General features: G+C 37.3%; 1 protein-coding gene across 8 annotated transcripts in view; it reads left to right on the top strand.

The window, feature by feature from the left end:
* Nucleotides 1-23,134, top strand: part of PSEN1 (presenilin 1) — a 24,602-nt gene extending 1,468 nt beyond the window's left edge. For 3 of the 8 annotated variants that reach the window (XM_054067872.1, XM_054067873.1, XM_054067874.1), the window contains exons 3-12: nt 1,110-1,253; nt 5,670-5,926; nt 7,130-7,271; nt 10,977-11,044; nt 12,774-12,994; nt 15,270-15,368; nt 16,634-16,720; nt 17,551-17,724; nt 20,420-20,538; nt 20,841-23,134. In XM_054067872.1, the coding sequence (XP_053923847.1) occupies nt 1,170-1,253; nt 5,670-5,926; nt 7,130-7,271; nt 10,977-11,044; nt 12,774-12,994; nt 15,270-15,368; nt 16,634-16,720; nt 17,551-17,724; nt 20,420-20,538; nt 20,841-20,996 (1,407 nt within the window). In that variant the 5' untranslated portion in view covers nt 1,110-1,169 and the 3' untranslated portion in view covers nt 20,997-23,134. Of the gene's footprint in view, nt 1-1,109; nt 1,254-2,993; nt 3,115-5,669; nt 5,927-7,129; nt 7,272-10,976; nt 11,045-12,773; nt 12,995-15,269; nt 15,369-16,633; nt 16,721-17,550; nt 17,725-18,978; nt 19,168-20,419; nt 20,539-20,840 lie in introns of those variants that run through there. The other 5 variants (XM_054067879.1, XM_054067875.1, XM_054067876.1 and 2 more) reach the window with 5 other exon arrangements.

Here is a 23,134-nt window from a genome sequence, read left to right as displayed (position 1 = left end):
CTTAACCCTGTCTTTAAGTGCGATGCTGTCTTGCAGCACTTGTGGATTGTTCCTGCCGAAAGTGAGAAACCTTGCTTTGTGCTGTCTTCCCTTGTATAAATTTTTCCAGATCCATCCATGTATTAGTTAATTATACTAAAACAACAGAACAGTCTTGTTTTCTTTTCCTGGAATTGTTTTCTTCCATTTGAGCGATTGAAATCTACTATAAAGAGGACTGATAAGTGCTGGAGTTGGCACAAAGCAGGAGAAGGAGCCACTTGGGATGGAAGTGTGGACTGGCACCCCATCCTTTAGGCAGTAGTTTATTCACTTCCCTATGTTTTGTGTAACCAAACCAGTGATTTATCTTGGCCTACTTGTTGTTTCTTAAAGTAATGTTTTTTCTGAAACTTAAAGAGTTAACGTCACCCTTCTTCCTCTTCCCGCTATATTGCTTTATCTTCCTTTGTTATGGAGCACATACTTTATTAATGTTTGCATAGGAAAATGTTAGCATGTGACTTTTTTATGGAAGAATCTATAAAGCTATTAGAAGCTCATGAGATGTTTATATACACTTAGCTGATAAATAAAACCTACCACTCGGGAAATTAATGCACAGTAGTTCTTGAGGCTCAGCTGAAATACCGGTTTTTGTAGCTCTGGATCACTCTTGGGGCATTGCAGTATTAAAGATATATCCATATTTTAAACAGCTAACTGTAATTCAGTCATTGCTTGGAGCTTCCCCGTGAGCTTATCTAGCAAACCAAAACTGAACAACTTGGAGCAATTATACCCTTCTGAGATAAATACATACAAGCAGTGCTCTGAGCAAGCGTACAGTACTTCTCATTTATTGCACAAGAAGGAATGGTGAACTGTTTTGAATTATTACTTTGCTTACTTCCGTGGCTGATGAACTAATTTGATAACGCCTAGACGCTCTTATGCTGGAAAATCCCTGTGATGGCGTCTTCGTAAAGATGTGGTACAGTTTGGTATCATGGTGTAGGTACAAAATGGTTATCTTTGGCTTGTGTAAGCTCTGAAAATTGGGGTATGGAGGGGATGGAGAACTTGATCATGTAAGAACACAGGCTGTTTACATATCTCTTTCCTTTCAGTGTTTCAAGAGAAGAGATCTGTTTTGTGTAGAAGTAAGTGATTTCCAGAGGACAGCGCCAATGACAGAACTGTCTGCACATTTACCCCAGTTTCAGCATGGGCAGCTGACAGAAAACTTCCCTGACAACCACCTCAGCAACACCGTATGTAATAATTGTATTACCTGTCAGCATTTAAATCAAGATGAATAATGAGCGTGGATGAGAACACAGTTCAGAACACAGTTGAGAACACAGTTCAGAAATCTGTTTCTTGGAAGTAGTTTTCTGCCTGGACTGTTCTGGTGTTAAGTGGTGCCAAAAGAAATAGTCTCTGAAATATCTTATGTTCTAAACTAATTTTTACATACGGATAAGACTTTTCCCCGTTTAAAGTGGAGTTGGAGTGACTAAGCCCTCAAGAAAAATAAGCAAATGGGGTGGGATGCTCCCATGTCAAACCTTTAGAGGATTTAGTGATCTCTCTTCATCTAGCCTGTCAGTGGTCTGCTTGATTCACAGGCTTCTCAGTCACAGAGCTAATTTTAGTGTAGGCAGAGCCTGAAGTCTGGGTTTTGTGGTTCGTGTTGCTGGTGGACTAGTCCTGTGAAGGAAGAGCAGCACTGTCTTGTCTTACTTGTGAATAATTGTCAAGGTGCTTTCAGAATTCTTGAGGTCTGAGGGGAAAGGGAAACTCAAACCATAAGGTTTTACATGATTGCTTTGAAAGACCCAAGTGGATAGTTGTTGCTAGAACTGTACTCATTGTACTACTTGTGTTTAGATGATCTGTTTGGGTGTGGTGCTCATGGTCTTGGATTTATTGTGCTCAGTTCTTTGTTCCTGCCACAGCTCTTGAATTTCAGGTTTCCTTGTGACATGGAAATGATCTTGTAAGGAGGGCTGGGCCACTTGTAGCCATGTTTATGGCGGCAATTAAAGAGAATGTTTTGTTTCCTGCTCTAACTCTTCCATACAGTGGTTTGAGAAGAATTTTGAAAATCCTTGTCTATCTCAGATCAACATCCTTCTGTATCAGTAAAAATATAAAAGGTTCAAAAACTTATTTTTAATTGAAGAAGTCAGTCTGCCCTTACTGATTGTGGAAACTCTAAATAAAAACAGAAAAGTGGAAACTTCCCTACTGTGTCCTTTGTGCTTTTACTTCAGAGGGAGTGAAAAGGTTTCTTTTCATCTTGGACAGGTGAGAGATTAACTTTTATTGAACAGTTCTGCCGGATTAAAAAGGCAGAGCTCAGTGATAAGCTGTGAGCTCACCATCCTTATGGATAACTTCTTGATGCTTTGTCTTAGTAATGAGGGAGGGATGGTTCCATTTACTACCTGACTACTCCACTAATGGATGGATGCTACTGATGAATAACTACTACTTGTGCTTTTTCTTTCTATGTTTAACTCTAGGTGTAGTTTCAGTACTTAGTTGTAACCATTTTTCTCCACACATTGCTTTCTCTATGTATATACCTACAAAAATCCTTTCCTGCTTAAGTATATCTAGCCTCTGTGGCTAACAGTCAGTTTGCTAGCCACATTGTGATCATTAAGTACTGTAATTTGCTATCTCTTCTTCCAGTCATACACTAAAAGTTCAGCCCAGTCATCAATATCTGTCACTGTATAATAACCTTTAAATGTAAATGTGAGAACTAATGATATTTGTGTACGCTGTCAGGCAAGGGGGTCTGCTCCTAATGTATAAATCTGGTTTAATAAAAAGTTTTTATCAAATATGCTAGCTTTTTATCTCTTAGTTCAGGGACATTGCTGTAGGTTTGCTATTAACTATTTTCCTGATAGGAAAACACTATCACTTGCTTTTGATATTGTTTATTCACCTGAAAGAGCGTAGTTCATAACTTACGTTTGCTTACGGTATTACAACAGGTGTTACTTTTTAGCTTCAGAGTTTTCACTTTTAACTATGTCTGAGGAAAGTGAAGAGTCTGTTCCTTTGCTTCCACTTCAGCAAGAGTCCATGGCCTCTGCTCTGTTTAATACTGATCAGGTAGGATATGAGTGCACTTTGTTCTTTTAAGCAGTGGGGCACGCACGTTTCACGTTTATCTACAGCAGCCTGAAAGGACAACTTTTTTTTCTAGTTTTAACAGTGAATGAGAGAATAATTCTCAACTCTTTTGATTATGACTTGTTTGTCATGCACTGTGTTTTAATATATAAAGGCGTTTTGCGGTTGTGTCTTTGGTCCTATCTAGTGAAGGGAACTTGGTGGTACATATTGGTGTGATTTCTTCAGTTTTTCTCTTTATGTTTAATTTTGCAAGTTTTGTAGTGGTGTGCTAGCTAATTGGACTTTTCCTTTGGCTGTTTTTGTATTTGCTTTGCAAAGCTGTTAATTTTTATTTTACTTTTTATATTTAAATGCCTACGGTAGTATAAGTGCTCCCCCGTGCAGAACTGCTATTACAGCATGGGAAGTGTGCAGAAACCTAAATATTAGATCTGCTTTGTGTAGTGTAACTTATGATCATCTTTGGCGGGTTATTTAGACAGGTGGGCTTTTTGTTGTCTTGTTGTAGACTGAGAGGAATGTAATGTTTTTCACTTTGATGGGGAAAATACTCCATTTAAGCTATAATTTGTACAGAAGGATTCAGTTCGCAACCAACATTTCAGAATAATTAAGCATCTATTTGTGTTCTTCCATATTCCTGTTTTCTATCTGATTTTAAGTAGTTGTATGTGAGGATTTTATGCAAAATGCCTCATAGTTTATGATGAATCTTTCATTTAATAAGAAATAATATAAAAACTAAGATAATTTCAGGACACGCTTTGAGTTAATGATACTAAATGCAAATGAACGTTAAAACCCTTAAGGCTAAAAATTTTGCTGCCTGCTAGTTTTAATTGCTTAATTAGGACACATCTAGATTCCCACTCCCCCCGTATTCAGTTTGTTTTTTGAAAAATAAAGCAAATTTTCTTAGAGGACAGTTCTTGAAACCCTGCTGAGATTGATCCTGACCATACCAGGAAAAAGGAGTAAATAGGCAAACTATTTGATATTTATTGTTACTTTGTAACGTTTTGTAAAAAAAAAAAAATTTTCATGCGTTGAGGCAGTTGTAAAGCTTCAACCAAGATTTTAGCAGTGTCAGTGTTTGCTGGTCAAAGTCCGGGGACTTGTACACCTTAGTCACTTAGGTGCTTTTGGGCTCCTGGGTATGTACTTAACATCTTGGCATTTTTGAGGGTGGGGCTGGGATAATTCGGTATAAAGAACCTCCAAAACTACTATTGATTTATCAAAGCACTGCAGTGAGTTGGAGATGCCAGTCAGCACTTATGTTTGGAAATAGTATTAAAAACAAGTTATGAGACTTTAAGATTGCATATTAAAGAAAAAATTACCTGCCAAAGAGTACTTAAGCAGAAATTCATTAGGCTTTCAGAAAAGGTATCTTCCTTCAGTTTGTTGTACTTTTTAATCTAAAGCTGCTTTAGTGCACTTGCTCAAACTGAACTGTTTGTAAATGAAGTCATTCTGAAGAAACAAGTTAAATTTTGTAATAAAAAATCTTTGTGTTATATCTCTTATGTTAAACCTCTTGAGTGGAGGTAATGCAGTGAAAAAAAAGGTCGTTTATATAAACTGTTGAACCTTAGTGCTTATTTAGAGTGATTGATAACCATAAAATGGTTTTGTTTCTTTGTAGTTCAGAACAGGTGAAACCCTCTCTCTCTCCTGTTGTGTTCTCTGTATGTGTACAGGACATATAAAAGGTTGAATGTCCCCTGCTGATGTGGCTGCTTGGAGAGGGTGCAAAAGGTTTGTGACAGGGTGGTGTGCCCGCCTGATCATTTACTTGTAGGTAGTGTTCTAGTTTGTGGTTTTGCTTGTGATTAATCTTAATTCCATTGAAAATATAGCTCTGTCTTTTCGTTTGAATTGCACCAGTGATGTTTCATTTAGCAGTATCAGGAAGGCTAGGACAAGAGTGGTAGAATCTCTTCAACGTTAGTGAAAGGATGTGACAGTAGTGTCCTTGGAAGAGGAAAGACGGAATATGCACACTTAGCTTAGTTTGGTAACTGTTTCTCTCTCATTCTTGCTAAAAATATGAGAACACAATACCTCATAAAACTTCATTTTATCATATATTCTAGTTAGTGTACTGTAAGTGTCTGTTTGGCATTATTTCTAGGAACAGATACAGTTAATTCTTGTCAAGCTATGAGGAATGTACTGTCATGCACTCTTCTATCAACTGTAGTTTGGACTAAGGGAAAACGCTGTCTCTTTATTCAGCTTTTTCAATACTGTGTAAAGGAAAAGCAACATACGTTGTTAGGTGCAACCAGCCTACCTTCAAGTGCTGCTGTTTTTTAATATAAATGCTTCTAACATGATCCTGTGCTCCTGTTCTTTTGATAACTTGTGTTGCAATCAATTTCTACTGTTTAAGTCCTTGCTGCAGCTGGTGTTCTTTACTGTAAATATTACCTTTACATGTTTCACCCTCAGGATCATCTTCAGCTTAGTGTACAAGAATACGATTATGGATAGTTGATGAGGAAACTGGTTTTTCTGTATTGCAGAATGACACTAGCGAAAGACGTCGCCATGAAAATAGTGAGCGCAGAAGAAATGACAATCCCGATTCTGAGACTAATGGGCAGCCACAAAACAACATTCAGCAAGTGGTGGAACAAGATGAAGAAGAAGATGAGGAGCTGACACTGAAATATGGGGCAAAACATGTGATTATGTTGTTTGTACCTGTCACGCTTTGCATGGTGGTCGTTGTTGCAACCATCAAGTCCGTCAGCTTTTATACACGCAAGGATGGACAGCTGTATGTATCAATTTTCTCTCCTGTCTTTTCAGTGGACTCAGATAATTTTCTTTAATAGCCAATTCTTCAGGATTCTAATTCAAGCAGTGAACTCCGTCTTGCCTCCCTTTTCCCTTTTCCCTTCTACCAGCCCAAAGAACCAGCGGTTTTATTCCTTCCAGAAACCAGACTCTATATTTGTGGTACTATTGATTGGTACTGTCTTTTTTTTGTCTGGTGACCAGTTGGGATAGTATCTTGGTGATGAGTGCTTGATTCAAACCCTAGTCCTCATTTTAATATTTTGTCATGCCCTGTGGTGTTCTTAGCATAAACTCAGTACTGAGCTAAAGCCATTTTAGTTGTACTCTGCTAGAACACAAAGATTTTGGAAAAGGAAAAAAACCCTACTCATTGAAATGAAGTAACGTAAATGCCAAGTTCTGGTTTGCTTATACTGTTTGCTAAAGAAATTCAAATACAAGAGGAAGACAGCTTTATGAGGTTTACTTATGGTACAGTTACAGAAACTTTTCTGGCAGATTTCCTGTATCGAATTTTTTTTTTTTGCAAAATATTAATGTGGCCAAAAAAAAGCAATTTCAGTGAATGCTGATCAAAGTGTGTTTGGCTTTGAAATATTTGTATAAGCATGTTATAAAATGTTTCAATAAAACACAAGTTATTTTTCCATGATCAAAGTTGTTTATCAAAGAATTATTTCTTTGAGATTTTATTTATATTGTGTTTTCTCCTCTCTTTCCCATAATTAAATGGGTTTTTTTCCCCGCAGCTAATTTCATTTCTTTAAGAAAATGAGAGTTGAGCCCATACCTTGTTTTGGTGGAATTACTGGGAGACCTGTCATAGTAAATCCACTAGATGGTGTGCTGATAAAGGTCTAGCTGCAGTAGTAGTCTGATGATTTATAGCATGCAAGATATTGTATCAGGGTGGAGTTCTGGGTTTTGTTTGTTTCACACAGTAGAAAATAATAATGATCTAAGAATGTAAGAGAAGCGAGTCTTCTAAGGAAATTTTTTTAAGTAAGATTTGCCTAGTGTAATACTATGCCATCCTTCCTATTTTGCTCAAGTAGAAAATAGCTATGGCTTTTATAGCTCTGAATGGAACGATTACTGCAATTTCATTTTCATGTTGGCCTCACATATCAGAAAGATCTGTGCTTTCAGTGGCATTTCAGCTCAATCTTTGTTGTTGTAGCATCTACACTCCTTTCACAGAAGAGACAGAGACAGTAGGACAGAGAGCCCTGAATTCAATTCTCAATGCCGCTATCATGATCAGCGTTATCATTGTCATGACCATACTCCTGGTTGTGCTTTACAAATACAGGTGCTACAAGGTGAGTATAGATATAATTGACTTAAATAAGACTAGCACAATTATTCATTAGTACAGGTTATAGAGACTGGAACAAAATTAAGAGTTATCGATGATAAGTGAGCGAAAGTAGTAGACTTGATGATTCATTTCAGTATTTCAATTTTGTGGCTTGTGTTACTTTGACACCGTGGGGTGGCAAAGGCCCAGTGCTAACGCTGCGGCTAACACTTTTGTCAGTTAGAATTCGAGGGGCATTGCTTCCTCTTCCTGTGAAATGCACCATGTACTGGAATCTTCTTGTGGCCAAGAACTACAAAGTACAGACCTGGTCCTACAATTTGAAATCTATTCATGAGTTCAGGCGCATTTCAAGGGCTCCCCTCTCCCTATCCACTCCCAGTACAGAAGTCTGCCACCAGCGTGATGTACGCATGGCTGTTCATGCCAAGCAATGTTCTTATAGCAAGCACAGAGACTCTGAGGCTCTTTTATGAAAGACTTCAATCATGTAACGAAGTAATCTAGGCAAGTCTAGGCTTAGCATGAACAATTGCCATGTCACCTGCCTGGGAGGAGTTGTGAAAATCATGAAAATTCCTGGTTGTCTTTTGGTCTTAGTGACCTATTTGACAAGGCTTGGTGTAATAAAACTTACCAGTGTGCAGCCAGAACCCTGAATCAGTTTTGTAAGTTATAAGGCATACAGTGGGTTACACGCACTGACACAAAACTTAGCTCCACTTTATTTTTTTTTTCAGGAGGGGAAAATGTTTTTGATGTTTGTAGCTCTGCGTGAAACTCCTTTATAAAATGTCTGTGAAATGTCTGGGAAATTATTATTCTTTGAGTCTGCATACAGCTTGGAATAGTGGTTTTTTTTTAAAAGTACGGACCTTCTTTTTTATTACAGAGTGGTGTTACATCTGAACTGACAGTTTTCTTTTTAAACTGCTAATGCTGTTCATTCTAATGAAGTCAAATAACTGACGTATTTCAGCTAGATTCCTTGGCAGCTAATCAGTTCTCCTCAGTTGCTGAAGGCATCAGCTAGTTTTTACTAAGTTTTTTCACTTTTCTGGCTTCCCTCTTGACCTTACAAAGCACTGCATGTTCTTACAAAAATAATTGTTGTACTAAAAAAATAGAATTATTAGACAACAAAAATGTCCTGTAGTTTATATTTTATGCTAATTAAAACAAATAATTAACTTATTTTTAGAATTGCTCACAGGTATTTCTATGCTGCTATACCAGAATGCTGCAAAACATAGTTACCTGTCCATTGAATTCTATTTTATGTGCAGTTCTGTATGTAGAATGTAGTCTAGATTCTGAGGAATGGAGCTTATGATGAAAAAATGTTAGGCCTCCAAATGGTAGTGATAATTTCTCTTTGCACATTTTTATGTGAAAACTTTTGAAGAAAGGAAATACTATTTCAGCTTTACTCCTGTAGGTTTCATGTGTTTTTGCTCTATGTAATAAGTTGTGTGGTCCTGATTCTAGCTCCTAACTCTAACCAGAAATTGCATCTTCAAAGGTGACTCTTTGACTAGCTTTTCTTATTAATATACTTTATTCTGCATTGGTTTAGTCTGCCTAACTAAAGTCTGGCTGCTGTAGCTCATTTTAGTTCTCTGCATTCAGCAGTTGTTAGGCTTTATTCAAGCTGTAGCAGCAAAGCCGACTCTGTACCAGCAATCAATTAGTGTTGGAGCTGTTGTCAAATGAAGAATGAAATTTTAATTAGAAGGCACAAACCTGTCGTGGTATGCTGCTAGGAAAATGCTGCGTAAAACTTACAAGAAATACTTTGGAAGAATCACTTGTATGAAAAGAGGCTGGTGATCTGGAAAATAATATAGGAAATGAGATGCATACTGGGAATAAAACATCTGTGTAAAATGCGAACTTAGGTCAGCTGTTGAAACTACCTCCTTTAGTGTTGACAGTAGTTGTGCATAGTGTGCTGGACCGTGGCATTGGTGTTTGACACTGTTAGCATTTTACTCTGTACAGGAATGAAGCATTTAGCATTCACATTATTTTCTTAACTGATGAGAAAGTTTAAGAGCTTCTACTAGAAACAGAAGAGCTACAGATAGAAGTCAAGTTATTATTAAAAGAAATGACATGGCTTGCTTTGCTATTTTCTTAATATGCTTTCAACTGGTTTTACAGAGAAATAAAATTACTTTAAGTCACTGCTTAGATATATAGGTAGATTTACAAGTTATTTGAACGTTAGGTTTCGTTTCAGATACCTGTCAGTCTTAGCTTTTGCATGTGTGGGGTTTTTTTTTTCCCAACTTGCTATGAATGATGACACTTTGATAGACTGAGACAGATACTTTGACGGTTTTTCTGCGGCATCTTTACAGGCACTGTGCTTACTACATGCGGGAAGGTCTTAAGTCTTTTTGAGAATGCACTAGCAAATATGGAAAGCCGTTCTGTTAGATTAACAAGTAAAATTACAGTTTTTATTAGGTTCAAGGTTAAATTTGAACCTGTTTTGGAAGACAGTGTGAAAGAGGAGAATGACAAAATTGATAATTTTAGAAGTGCTTATGAAAAATTTAGGATTACACTAAATGTACTAAATTACTAACAGTAAAAACTAGATTCTTAATTTACTCAGGTTGCCTCACATAAACATGTTTCTTTTAGTCTGTGTGCATATGGACTTAACTTTTAAATTCACTTTTACAAAATATTTTTAAAAAAAACTATGACCTAAGATGCATTCTACTAAACATCTTTCAGAAGAACAAAAATAAATAACAATTTCTAAACAGCTTCCGAGTACTTTGATCTGGTGTACATATAGAGCTAATTTAACCAGTTAAATTTTCATTAAGCATGTCTAGTCAAAGCAGGATTTCTTATGCAATTTGAATTTCTGGCCTATTGCTGCTGACTGGTTATCTACTTGCAATGTTGGGTCCAGTTTTATATGCAAGAGTCTGTGCTGGGAATTGGTCAAATATGTTTTATTCTCAGTTCAAGGATTACCAAATTTACAGGCCTCTTCATGCTTTAATTTTTCCACAGTAATTTACAAGAGTGGTGTACGCTTTCATTAGTGCAAAGTCTAAGCCCCTGTGATTTCCAAGTTTAATCTGTGTCCCCCTGCTGAGTATAACCCTGCATTGTTTTTTATTAAATTATCGAGGGTGTATATCTGCTCTCATGTCAAAATTAGGGATTGCATATATAAATTATTGATAGAGAATATAGAAATCCTTACATAGTTGTTCATCGATTACCTGAATTATTCTGAATTCCAGCAGACAAGCGGTGAGGGTTTTTCTGTGTTCCAGCACTTAATGCTGTAACGGTATTCTGAAAATTGTTTCGAATTGGAGCAGGCTTTTTAATTGGGGAAAAATGAATCATGTTTTCCATCTGCCTCAATGCTGGATACTTCTGCTACATTAGAATGCCACTCTTATCAAAATGGCCTAAAAATACATGAACAATAGTGTTCATTGCATAGACTCTCTATTGAAAGACCACAAAGCACTTAAAATTCTTTGGTGTAAAATACAATAATATGTATAGACTAAATATGAATTAGGCAGTAACAGTAGAGAAATATCTGAGTATCATTTTCTTGTTTTAATCAAAAAGGAAAATAACCTTGAAAGCATTTTCAAGTAGATATTAACTTTAAAATATTAAATCTAAAACAAATAATCTGCATTGATATCTTCTTTTCCAGGTGATCCATGGTTGGCTTATAATTTCTTCTCTTTTGCTGCTTTTCTTTTTCTCATTCATCTATTTGGGGTAAGTGAACTAAAGCATTAATATGCTGGGGTTTGTTTATCATTTGTGTATTTATTTTAGAAGTAGGCCTTGAATCTTAACCAAGAATGATAGTGAGTAAGCTATTGCAATGAAATTTTGGGGTTTATGTAGGTTCATAGAGTAGACATAAAAGAGAGAGATTTATGGGTGTTTAGTGAATCTGATATTGTACAGGACCTGTCCCTCATGTATGCATTAGCAGAATAAGCTATCTTCCACGAGGTAGCTTATTCTGTTAGTCTAACTTCTGACAACTTACTGTTTCATAGGCATATGACTCGAGGGCAGTTGTTTACATCATGGCCTCGGTGGTGGGCTGTATATGCAAAAGCTGGTTGCGTGGGAGTGGCGGAAAAGAACCAGTTGAGAAGAATCTACTGTCTCACCAGAATATGTTTGGTGTTTTTCTTTTCTAATTCAGAAGCATGCCTTTATCCCAACATCAAGAAAAGTTGTACATAATACACAGTATTCTTTAAAACAAGCAACCTGACCAGGGTTTGTAGCTAGAGATAGGCCATGAAATTACTATAGTGTGTATTATTTTTGTACCACTTGATGACAGATACACTTCTCTTTGAAGAAGCTTATTTAATTTGGTCTCTAGGGGAAGAAAATAGTGTTTCTTCAGTCACTAATTTTTGCTAAATTAGTGTCTGTGGTGCCTTTTTTGGTCAGTATTTTCTCTAACCTTAATAATGATTCTTGAAATATAGGGCAATGTGTGCTGCACAAATTCAGTACAGGCTGGTTGGAAGCAAGTTGCTAGGCTCGCTTCCTTTGGGTTTGGGTTGGAGCTGGCACTCTTCTGTGAACATGCATGAGCAGAGGGACTGAAGGCTTTCTGAACACTCTGCTTTCCTTCACCTGTCCCTGCTGCCTCACGGGAGTGCTGACTTCCTTTTGCAGAGGTCCAGCAAGTGAGAAAGCCATTTAGGCCAGTTATAAGTGATGGCAGCAAGGGGCATCCTGTCAACACTCTACAGGCCAGCCGACAACTAGGGAAGACAAATTTCCTGGAGGAAAGCATTATGCATATTATAAAGTTCACAGTGGCTTGGTAGCAGGAGAATGTGCAAAAAGCTGTTACCACTGTTTCTTCCCTAGGTTAGTGGAAATCACCTGTGACTTGATGGCAATGTATTTGTCTCTTTTAGTGTACTAGTTATTGAAGATCTTAATTATTTTATAATATTTGATGTGACAGAGTGGTGTGGTTCATCTAAAAAGAAAGCTTTTTATTTTAGTGTTTGTAGTGAAGAATAGAATAACCATGTATATCTTACTTGGAACTTAGCAGAGTGTTTCCATTTCATGGATCACAGGTTAAGTAGAAAGAGACCTGTTTGCATGCCTTTGAAGATCCATTATAACCTCAAAAGTTTTTATTCTTCTGATTTTAAAAAAATTATGAGCCTAATTAAAATGACTGGCTTTGCAGTGATGTCTTTTTCTGTCAATTTCTGCATTGATGGGGGAGGAAATAGAACATCAGTGAAAATTTTCGGAAAGTGAAAGTTGGTGTGAGACAAACGCTGGTAAAATTATCCCCTTTGTGAAAAACAGTTAAGTACTTATTGGAGATAGAATTTTACATTGGTGCCATTACACTGAAAATTAAAAAAATAAAAATTTTGAAGCTTTCACCTGTAACTTTTTTCCATTGTTTTAAGCAAATGCAGACCATTTTTTCTGTATTTTTTTATAGTGAGGTTTTTAAGACATATAATGTTGCTATGGACTACATTACGGTGGCACTCATCATCTGGAACTTCGGTGTTGTGGGAATGATTTGTATTCATTGGAAGGGTCCTCTTCGGCTCCAGCAGGCGTATCTCATTATGATAAGTGCTCTCATGGCCTTGGTCTTCATTAAATACCTTCCTGAGTGGACTGCATGGCTTATCCTGGCTGTCATTTCAGTATATGGTAAGGTCTGGGGCAAAGCGTGATTCTGGTGGCAATTTCTGCTGTTCCTTGACTTCTTCTTTTCCATTTGTCTGGCTAGACCTTAAAGAAAGAAAGTGTGGGGCTGGGGGGGGAGGTATCATCCAAAGTAGCAGATAAGATGATTACAGACTTCAGAGATAAGATTACGATCTAAACAGAGATCACTTCCCTGCAGTTAAGGGCTTTGTGTGACTGCGGTGGTGCCATCTTCCTTCATGTTTTCTGGACTTTCTAGACTCTTTGGGGAGGAAAATTGAAGTAATTCAAGAGAGGAAGAGATAAGAGGTCTGTGTTGCCATTTAGATATCTTCTGTGAAGGTGGGGAGCTTTTGGTTTTTCATTTTCCCCAAGAGTCTTTAGAAACTCTTATACATTTAGAATTTAGGAGCTTTTTGTTTGAATGCAGTCCCAACTTGTTTGGATGCAGTCTGCCTAACCTACGAGTTGCTCAGATTTGTGGACGTAGGCATAGATCAGGGTGTTGTTTCTAGTTGTACAATCAGAAGGAAGCAAGGAAGGATTAAAGATGGTTTTCACTACTCAAAATCATTTTACATTGAGAAGGATGTAGTTGTGAGATCTATTTCCTCGGGTTTTTTTTTAAATAAAAAGAAAATTCATTTGAATTATTGCATGGTATGCTTCTTCATAATGATGATTCAGATACCTAGATGTAGTTTTTTCATAAAGCTTTAGAGGGCACTCGGCACTTTTGGTAAGATCACTCTATCTCAGATACTGGTCTACGTCACAGGCAAGACTAAAATCCATTTACTTAGACATAATAAAAACATTACAGCTAAGAGTATCCGTGAAGATGTGGTCATAACTCGAATTTTTTTTTTTGGAAGCGTAAAGGTGTGATAAATGTGTACTCTGAAAGTCACTGATAATGATAAAGACTGACAATCTGTCCAGTTGTAGAAGTGCAGGGGTTAATAAGGTGTGATTAAGGTGTGACACTCTTTAGGTGTCCTCTTCGTTTGGATGGAGGGAAAATGTCCCTCGGGTGTGTGCTCATAGATCTTAAGAAAATCATGCCCTCCCCACTTCCACTTCTCATATTACTGGAACAAATCTGAATATTCGAAACATTCAGTCTTCATTCAGTGACTACAAAACAAAATTACTTTTCAGATCATCCTCCAAGACCATAAAGGAGGTAAGTTTCAAAGCCTGGGACCCCACACTAAGAATTCTTTACTTGAATGAGACTGCAGTGGTGCTAGGACAGTTAGCTTAGGTGCAGGAGGACCACTCTGTGCAACATACAGCTCCTGACAAGTAAGCTGATCCTTTCTGTGTCAGATTTTGTTTCAAGTGAATTTAAAGACATACAGTGAGTGAACAACTGCAAATGATAGTAGCAAAGTTAACGTTGTAAATGTTATGGCTTTCTGTCCAAATATGCAAGACAAGGGAAAAGTAGCTGAGGTTGATTGTGGAGTTGCAAATTTCATTAACAAACCAGCATTCAGCTAAGAAAGCAAATGGAGCATTTAATGGATAGTTTTTCTTAATGCTATGCTTTGATTTGCATGATTAAGTTGTAGAGTCATCCTATTTTGTAAATGATTGCTTTTCAGTTAATTTTTACTTGTTCACCCAGTTTCATATACTGTCCCATGAACAAGCATTAAGGGAAGCAACAAAAAGCTGCTGTTTTTTTCTTATGCTGAATGTGCTTTGAATGCCTCTCAAGTCTATGCAAACACAGCATTTTTCCAAAATGCTTAATAAACCTGGGTTTTTTTCTCTTCTTCTGCGTGTTCACTTTTTTTCTCTCTAAGTGAGAATAAATTGGCAGTCATGCCTACTTCATAAAAGTTATGTAAGGCTTACTTACCTGTCATTTTAAAATTTGTTTTAGCATTAAACTTGGGTTAAGAAAAGCTTTGATCATAGAAAGCAAGCTTGGATATTTCCAAGATAGTAGCTTTTGTGAATTATTTGCTTTCAGTTTGCAAATTGACATGCAGATACAGATGCATTTGGAGTTGCATAATATCTTAAGCGAGGAACATCATAGTTTTCTAAATTTGTGTACATATTACAGTAATAGGTAAAATAGGTTACGCAACTGAGAATATTAGAGAGTATTCCTGTAGGATACTGATTTGTGGCCAGTGGCACTCTGAGAAGGCAATGTTCAGGATAGCATTTTATCTTATTACCAGTCTCTGCAAGTGTTATAGAGAAACCTTCTTAAAAGTGTGTCTGCAGTGATGCAAAATCTATTTGCTCTTCCTTCCAGATTTGGTTGCTGTCCTATGTCCTAAAGGTCCTCTTCGTATGCTAGTTGAAACAGCTCAGGAGAGAAATGAAACTCTCTTCCCAGCACTTATTTACTCATGTAAGTGTATTTCATTACATACTTATAGTCATTACTTACAATCCTTCACTCAGATGAAGTGATTATTCTCATTTTTCTCTGTTTTAATGTGATTCTTGTCAGCTGGAAATCTTAGCCTGTTTACATGGGCCACAGCTTTCCTTTCATTGTTGACTCAAAAATGTGGAACATCATCTGGCTAAGATTTTTCAAGATAAAACTCAGCATGTTTTGTTACAAAATATGAGCAGGAAGAATGGTAATACACCTTGTTTTAGCCAAAATAGTGTGTCATTAGGCTGTGAATCAAGCCTGGTCAAAGGGAGTATTTGTTCTTAGAAAATATTTATCAGCTTTCAGTGCTTAAATAGCGTGTGTGTTATTGGAAGGAAAGGGGGAAATTTCCAGGAAGAGATTTATTTACAGACTGTCTCCTCCAGGGCTTATCTTTTTTGATTTGTTGTTTCTCCCTGCAGTTGTGAAAAATAACCTACTGAATGCAAATTTCTGTCATGATCTGTGTCTCAATTCGTAGATAATTCCACCGTTTCTGAAGTTTCATGTTGCCAGTCGTAGTCATATGGATAGGCAGTGAAAAAGGTTAATCATAAATCGTTATGCCTGTAAAGCAGGAAGTGTGTTACAAGATTGACTGGCTGCTTCAGGGACAAGTTTACACTGGAGGAGGTTCCTTTATGTGTCACTCTTGCTGTGTTTTACTGGTACTACTTGTAGTTTGACTGTTGTTCTGTTCTGTGTGAGGAGAGATTAACACTGGGAAACCATAAACTTGAATTAAAACACAGCATTTGAGTATAACAGCATTTCATTACCTCCAGATTGGAGAATTCTTTGTGATGGTGGGGGCAAAGAACAATTAGCTTTAATGCACATTCTGCATCTGAATTGAAGTTACCTCAGTACTACTCTTAATAGACCTTTTTACTTGCAGATAAAAGAACTGATTAATGGAAAAAAGTAAAGAAATTGTTGATTCAGATTTTCAGAGTAGGTCTCATATATAGAAGTAATCTCTCTGGCAACAGCTGTTGCAGATTTTTTAACATCTAGTGAGAATAAAACTTCTGTTCAGCAAATTTTGTAAATGTGTGTTGTAGTTGGTAATGGCTGTGTTCTAGAAATTACTGTGCTTTAATGAGAGCAAAATTCCCTGTAGCAAAAGATAACTGTAGCAAAAGAAATGGATTGATGCCAACACTATCTCAGAAATGCATACACCTGAGGTTGTGATTAGCTATGCTGTTTTGGTTTTTTTTTTTTAATAGCAACAATGATATGGCTAGTGAACATGGCTGAGGAAGATCCAGAAGCCCAGCGGAAAGCTTCCAAAAATTCCACTTACGATAAACAAGGTGAGTTTTGATTTGACACGCCTTTATAGTTGTCATTTTATTGGAATACATGTTTATAGAGAATTGGTTTTAAGTTTTCTGGTTACTGTAAAGTGAAAGCATGGAGGTCTTATTAGGAATGATGAATTTGTCAAGACTTCAGAAACTGCTCACTTATTGTGCAGTTAATATTACTGCATTCGTTTTTCTGGCATCTGGGTTGTTGTTGGTGAATTGACTCTCGCTAGACAACTATTGACCAAGCTCATTTGCTTGTCAAATTGGGATGATATAATATGATGCTAACTCATTTCTGTTTGTATTAAACAGAAATATGTCTAGCCATATGCAGCTCGTGTTTAAAAACCTGGTATTTGTTTACAGGTATTATTAAAGCAGAGCAGAGTTTCTGAATTTATTGTGCTTGAAGAGAAGTATGTATATGTAACTTTCAGTAAAGTTTTCTGTTTTACTGGAAAAATAAGCTGACAATATTGACTAAAGAAGCTATTGAAATATTGGAAGAGTTTATTCCTTGAACTGTGATCTTTAAATTAGATCACCACAGAACTTCTACATCATTATATTGAAGTACCCCTGAATACGAGGACTTGAGTGCAGGATGTAGGTGCTATGACTGATGAATGCACATTGAGTCCTGATTTTTCAAATAAGTATTAAAATCCAAAGTGAGAGTGTCTTATAATGATGTATACCAATGTTAGATGTTGATAAATATTATGGAATAGCTCATCTTTCCTCATTCTTCTATGATCTTACATGCAGAGAGATAGTCACGTTTTAGAAGGCACATTTTTTAAGTAGATCTTAAATGCCTTTCTTCCTTTGAGCTCCAGCAAACCAGACTCAGAATGAAGATCCTGAAGCAGATGATGGTGGCTTTAGTCAGGAATGGCAGCAACAAAGGGACAATAGAATAGGACCCATTGAATCAACGCCTGAATCACGTGCTGCTGTTCAGGCTCTACCCAGTAACTCTCAATCCAGTGAAGACCCTGAAGAACGTGAGTATGGAATACTGTGTCTGAAAGATTTAGTAAATCCAAATCTATCTGGTCTTAGTCATCCTGGGTGCACAGATACCGCGTGCTGTGAGCTAGTAGCAAGCTGAAGAGCTGCTGTTGCTCATGATCGATACTGAATCCCCATAGAAATAGATGAGGCTGCTTTTTGGTAGTTCTTGGTTTTGTTACAGGGGTGAGTAATATTGACCAAACTGATCTTCAGTTTGATACACACATACTCAAAACTTTAATAGCACAAGCTGCTTTCAGACCACTATACAGTTGGTTGCGTTAGCTTCTGTCTTTTTCATGTAGTGTTCTGCTTTGTCTTCTCTTTTGAATTTTAGGGCCTGTAAATGCAATCATTAACTTTTTTGCCTTAAGAGTAAACTATTGTAATCCACTCTGCACAAAGCAATGTTTAAAACCTAATTGGAGACTGGAATGAATGCAGATTGCTGTGGGCTTTTTTTTTTAGTTCAGCATCTTTTGTAGGTACAAGATCTGTGGAGAGCACATGACATCAGTACTCGCATATCTCTGTTAGCAGACTCGTGGTTTCCAGTTGGAGTTTAAGCTAGAATTGGATTTGCAAAGCTCTAAATAAATTAGGGTCTGCCAATCTAATAAACTACTCTTCCCATGTGATGCTGCCATGTTTAGCAGGTGCAACTGCTTTCTCTGATTCTCAGGTGCTCCTCTGTTTAAAAATGCAGGAAATTCTACTTTAAGAACAATTTTAGAATTTACTTTGTCACCAAAATTCCAAATTCAGACCATCTTTCAAATCCATTTTCATTCCTAGAGCGTAGAAAAATAACATTAAGATGCAAAAATTGTAGGAATTGGGCTATTTTAGTTAGTTAGCTGGTTAACTAAGCTCTTATCTGACCAGCCAAATAATTTTCTCTTTCCTGTATTCCTGCAGTGAATAGTAATGACAGATGTGCAGTGATCCAGTCAGACTTGTCAGCCAGCATTAGCTTACTAGAAGTTTGGAGTGGCTTTTCAGAAATATGGAGAGTTCACTTGTGTGGAAAAAGTTGTCTAGCAGTTGCCTTTGCTTACTTTCCTGTCATGCTGGAAGCGAGCTTCAAAGTTTTGTTTCAGCAGTTAAAGGGTGTTACAATGCTTAAGAGCTTTTCATGAATGCCCTGCTCTACCATATATTAGAAGTCTGCTGAAAGAGATTATGGTTGTCTTTTAATTTTTTTCTTCTTTTTTAATTTTTTTTCCTCCATTTTTCTCCTCCAGTGGTCAACCAGGCAAAACACCTCTGTTTTGATGCTCTGAGTTCCTCTTAGAACTCTATAGTGAGTTTGGGGCTGGACTGTCATCAGGTGCCAAAGTAAACAACAAGCCAAATGAAAACATCTGTTGGCTTGTTGTTGGCCTCTCTGGCTTAATATCTTGGACTAAATGCTCAGAAACTGAACTGACATTCGGCAAGTCTTCATTATTTTGTTTGCAATATTGAATATTATGCTCCCAGAGTTGTTGCTGTGGTGGTAATTCCTATTTAAAAGAACAAGACATTAACTCGTGTTTTCCTAGCATCTTGGACTAAATATGTTGGGTGCCTCTGTGATATGTTCTGTAATGCCACACATGTGCTTTTTAGAACTACCTTAGTAAGAATTCAGTAGGAAAATTGGGAAGGCAGTGGAATATTTTGCTGGCTGTATGTTTTTAACTGGCAAATAAAACATCATCTGCAAGTGACTTGCTTCCTCCTCACCTTTGGCCAGGTACTGTACTTCAGTATTTTGTCAAATATAACACAAGTGTCAAAAGTGGAGATGCTTCCAAGAAATATAATTGTAAATATCTGAGTTTGTATGTACTGTATTTGTGTTGTGGTTTAACCCCAGTCAGCAACTAGGCACCACACAGCTGCTTGCTTGCTTGCTTACTCCTCCTGCATTAGGATGGAAGAGTGAATCAGAAGGTTAAGAGTGAGGGGAAACTCATGGGTTGAAATAAAGACAGTTAAATTGGTAAAGCAAAAGCCACGCACACAATCAAAGCAAAACAAGGAATTCAGTCAGCAGAGAGGGGTTCAGCCATCTCCAGGAAAGTGGGGCTCCATCACGCTAACGGTAACTTGGGAAGGCAAATACCATCACTCAATGTCTCTCTTTTTCTCTGAGCTGTTATTACTAAGCATGGCATTGTGTGGTATGGAGTATCCCTTTGGTCATTTGGGGTCATCTGATAAAGTTGTGCTCCCTCCCAACTTCTTGTGCACCCCCAGCCTCCTCGCTGCAGGGCAGTGTGCGAAACAGAAAAGGCCATGACTTCATGTACGCACTTCAGTGCAGTAACTGAAACAGCCATTTGTTATCAATACTATTTTCAGCACAAATCCAAAACATAGCACCATACTAGCTCCTAGGAAGAGAATTAATTCTATCCCTGCCAAAACCAGCACATATGTACAGGAGTCTAGGAATACATAAAAATTGTAATTATAGGATGAATTAATTGAGTGCTGTAATTTTCTGAGCCATCTTGTTTTACAAGAGTTTTTCTTCATTGCTTGATTTGGGAGTGGTATTAGTTCTGAAAATAAAATGTTATTGTTAGCAAGTCTTGTTAATACTTAATGTAAATCTGTATTATTTTCTGACAGTTGCTGATACGTAATATTAGTACTGCCTGATTCTTAATGCTGCCCATATATTCCCTTTTGCAGGAGGAGTAAAGTTAGGTTTGGGAGACTTCATTTTCTACAGTGTCCTTGTTGGTAAAGCCTCGGCAACAGCAAGTGGGGACTGGAATACAACGTTAGCATGTTTTGTAGCCATATTAATTGTGAGTATAATCTAATATAATAACAGAAATAGTTTCTGTTGTTCATCAGGGACAAAGTCATAACTGCTACATTTTTTTTCTTTGGAATTATTTATTTGGTGGACTGACTGAAAAGTGATGAGGGATTCAGCTGTGATTTTCATTGGCTATACAGCCATCACTTGTGCCTTTAGTTTTGGAATGCATTAACTGTATCCTGTATTTCTGTGGGTTTAGTGTTTATACATATAATATAATCTTTTGCTTGTCAGAGTTCCCTAATTTCTCCCTATAGTTTTGTTTGTTTTTTTTCTTCCCCTCAGGGTCTGTGCCTTACACTTCTGCTTCTTGCCATCTTTAAGAAGGCCTTACCAGCGCTTCCAATCTCCATAACCTTTGGGCTAGTTTTTTACTTTGCTACAGACAACTTGGTGCAACCTTTTATGGACCAGCTAGCATTCCATCAGTTTTACATCTAGCACGCTTGATGCCGTTAATCTACGGATATTTGTAGCAAATCTGGGAGGAGGAAAAATGTTATTTCCCCTCAGTTCTCAAGTGAGACTGAACTTTAATACTCAAGATTCCAAGCTTGAATCATTTCAACTTCCTCCGGTGTTTTGGGGTTATTTTTGTCCTGAGACAACTGCTGCAATGGGCACCATATGAATTTGCTGTGTAAAAGTGGCTTCTTCCTGGTGGCCAGTCTAAACCGGGTGCTGTTTATATCAGAGGTAATCTGATATACATACCTCTGGTAAGGACCCACCTGTGTGAAAATCGCTAATGCTTCCACCAGCAATGTGATCTCTTACCACGGGTTGATTATTTTCACAGCATTAAGGGTGCTCAGGACTTCCTTGATGTTAACAGAGGAAGCTGACAAATCACACGGAACTTGCCCACATAGCTGCACGAAGAGAGAAAACGCAATTCAGACTTCTTCAGCAGTGATTTTTTGACAGTGGAGTCCTGACTCTGCTTTGTAAGAAGAAAGGACTTTGTAGCAATTCGACAAAGGGAGAAGGTATTGGCACTCTAAGAGTGCTCCATAACTTCATAGCCTCTGTGCCTCAGTGTGCTTGGTGTAGTAAATTTAAAAGCTTTTTTTCATTGTTGTTATTTTCCCACACTGGAACTAGAGCCTCCTCTTAGTTTCAGTACTTTGTATCCTCAAGCATGGAGTGCACATTCTGTACACCTGCTCCAGTTTATGTAGCTACTTAGACTGAATTATTTGGCCTTAATGGATCATAAGGCCCTTATTTGGATCTTAGATTCTAAAAGGTTAATAAACTACATTAAAAAGCAATTTCAGGACTTACTCTTTGTGCTCTTGCAAATCATTTTGCTAGAACACCATTTCTAACCCTGTGTTTGAGAATAGTCACTAACAGCATGGACTGCATCGTTCGTATATGTTCCTTTTATTGAAATTCTTAAGAAACAAGTAGACATTTGCAACAATCCCAGATGGAGTTTAGCTTGCCAGATCTGGAGGTAAAAGTGCTATTGGTGTCACTTTAATGCATCACTGAAATTTTTCTCTTCAAAAATGTCTTCTACCATTCTGTTAGCCTGAAGTATTGGTCAGTCAATTGTCTTAACACCTCAGGTTGGGCAGGGATTTTTTTTTTTATTTGCAGTATCTTTATTGGTGAGGATACTTTAGGTAGGTGAGACATTAATTAATATTACCAAGGAGCAAAATTTATGGCCTTCCTCACTTTAATTGCCTCTCCTGTGAGGAACAGAAGACTGGAAAAATGACAGATGACTCAAAGCACTGAAAAGAAGATGCAAGATTTTGAGCTTCCCACAAGAAAAAGAATTCTAACCTTAAAACTTCTAAACTCTGTTTTCTTGTTCATTTGAAAGAACTTGTTTATGAATAATTACTTGGAAATGAGTCTTGTGTGAGCTTAAGTTATTTTTGCCATAGGCTCTTACTCTGTACAAAGTCTTTTTTATGTGAGGGAGTGGATACTACTAATGGGCATTCCATTTTATGTTCATCTTGATACTGGAGTCCTTGCCAAGTAGAACTGTCAAAATGCTGATTCTAACTCCTGTTACCCTTTTTCTGGGGTTTTGTTTCAGTGCCTATAGATTCAAAGGACTGAGACATCGCAGATGCTCACCAACCATTGCCCAAGTAAGGGAAGAAAGGCTGTGATATATCAATCAGCTTTAAAACCAAGAAAGGCTTACTTTAATTATCCTTGGAAGTGTCTGTCTCTGTTCTGGTATGACTTGCTAACTGTAATGTTAGCGTTTACATTTGCATAAAATATGTTGTCTTGTCTTCCCTAAAGTACTTTTATTCATCTCATTTATGTGCTGATTTGTTGCAGATAGCGTTAATAAAGTAATCATATCAAAACTGCTTATACTGACTTCTCAAGTCAAACTTGCTTATATTTTTCTGGCTTAAGTCACTGTTCTGTATTTTGCTGCAGTGAAGCTTGACTTAAAGAGGGGGCTTTTTTACAAGACTTATAGTTGGTCTTACACTATTGTAACTTGTCCCTTTCCTGAGCATTGTATCTGAAAAAAATTCCCTTGTGTGTTTTATTGGGCATCCTAACTGCTGTTCCATTGTCTAGAACAGGTTTCC

Source organism: Cuculus canorus, chromosome 5, assembly GCF_017976375.1.
Source record: "Cuculus canorus isolate bCucCan1 chromosome 5, bCucCan1.pri, whole genome shotgun sequence".
NCBI lineage: Eukaryota > Metazoa > Chordata > Aves > Cuculiformes > Cuculidae > Cuculus > Cuculus canorus.
Note: the sequence above shows the minus strand (reverse complement) of the source record. Positions and strands in the feature narration are given on the sequence as shown.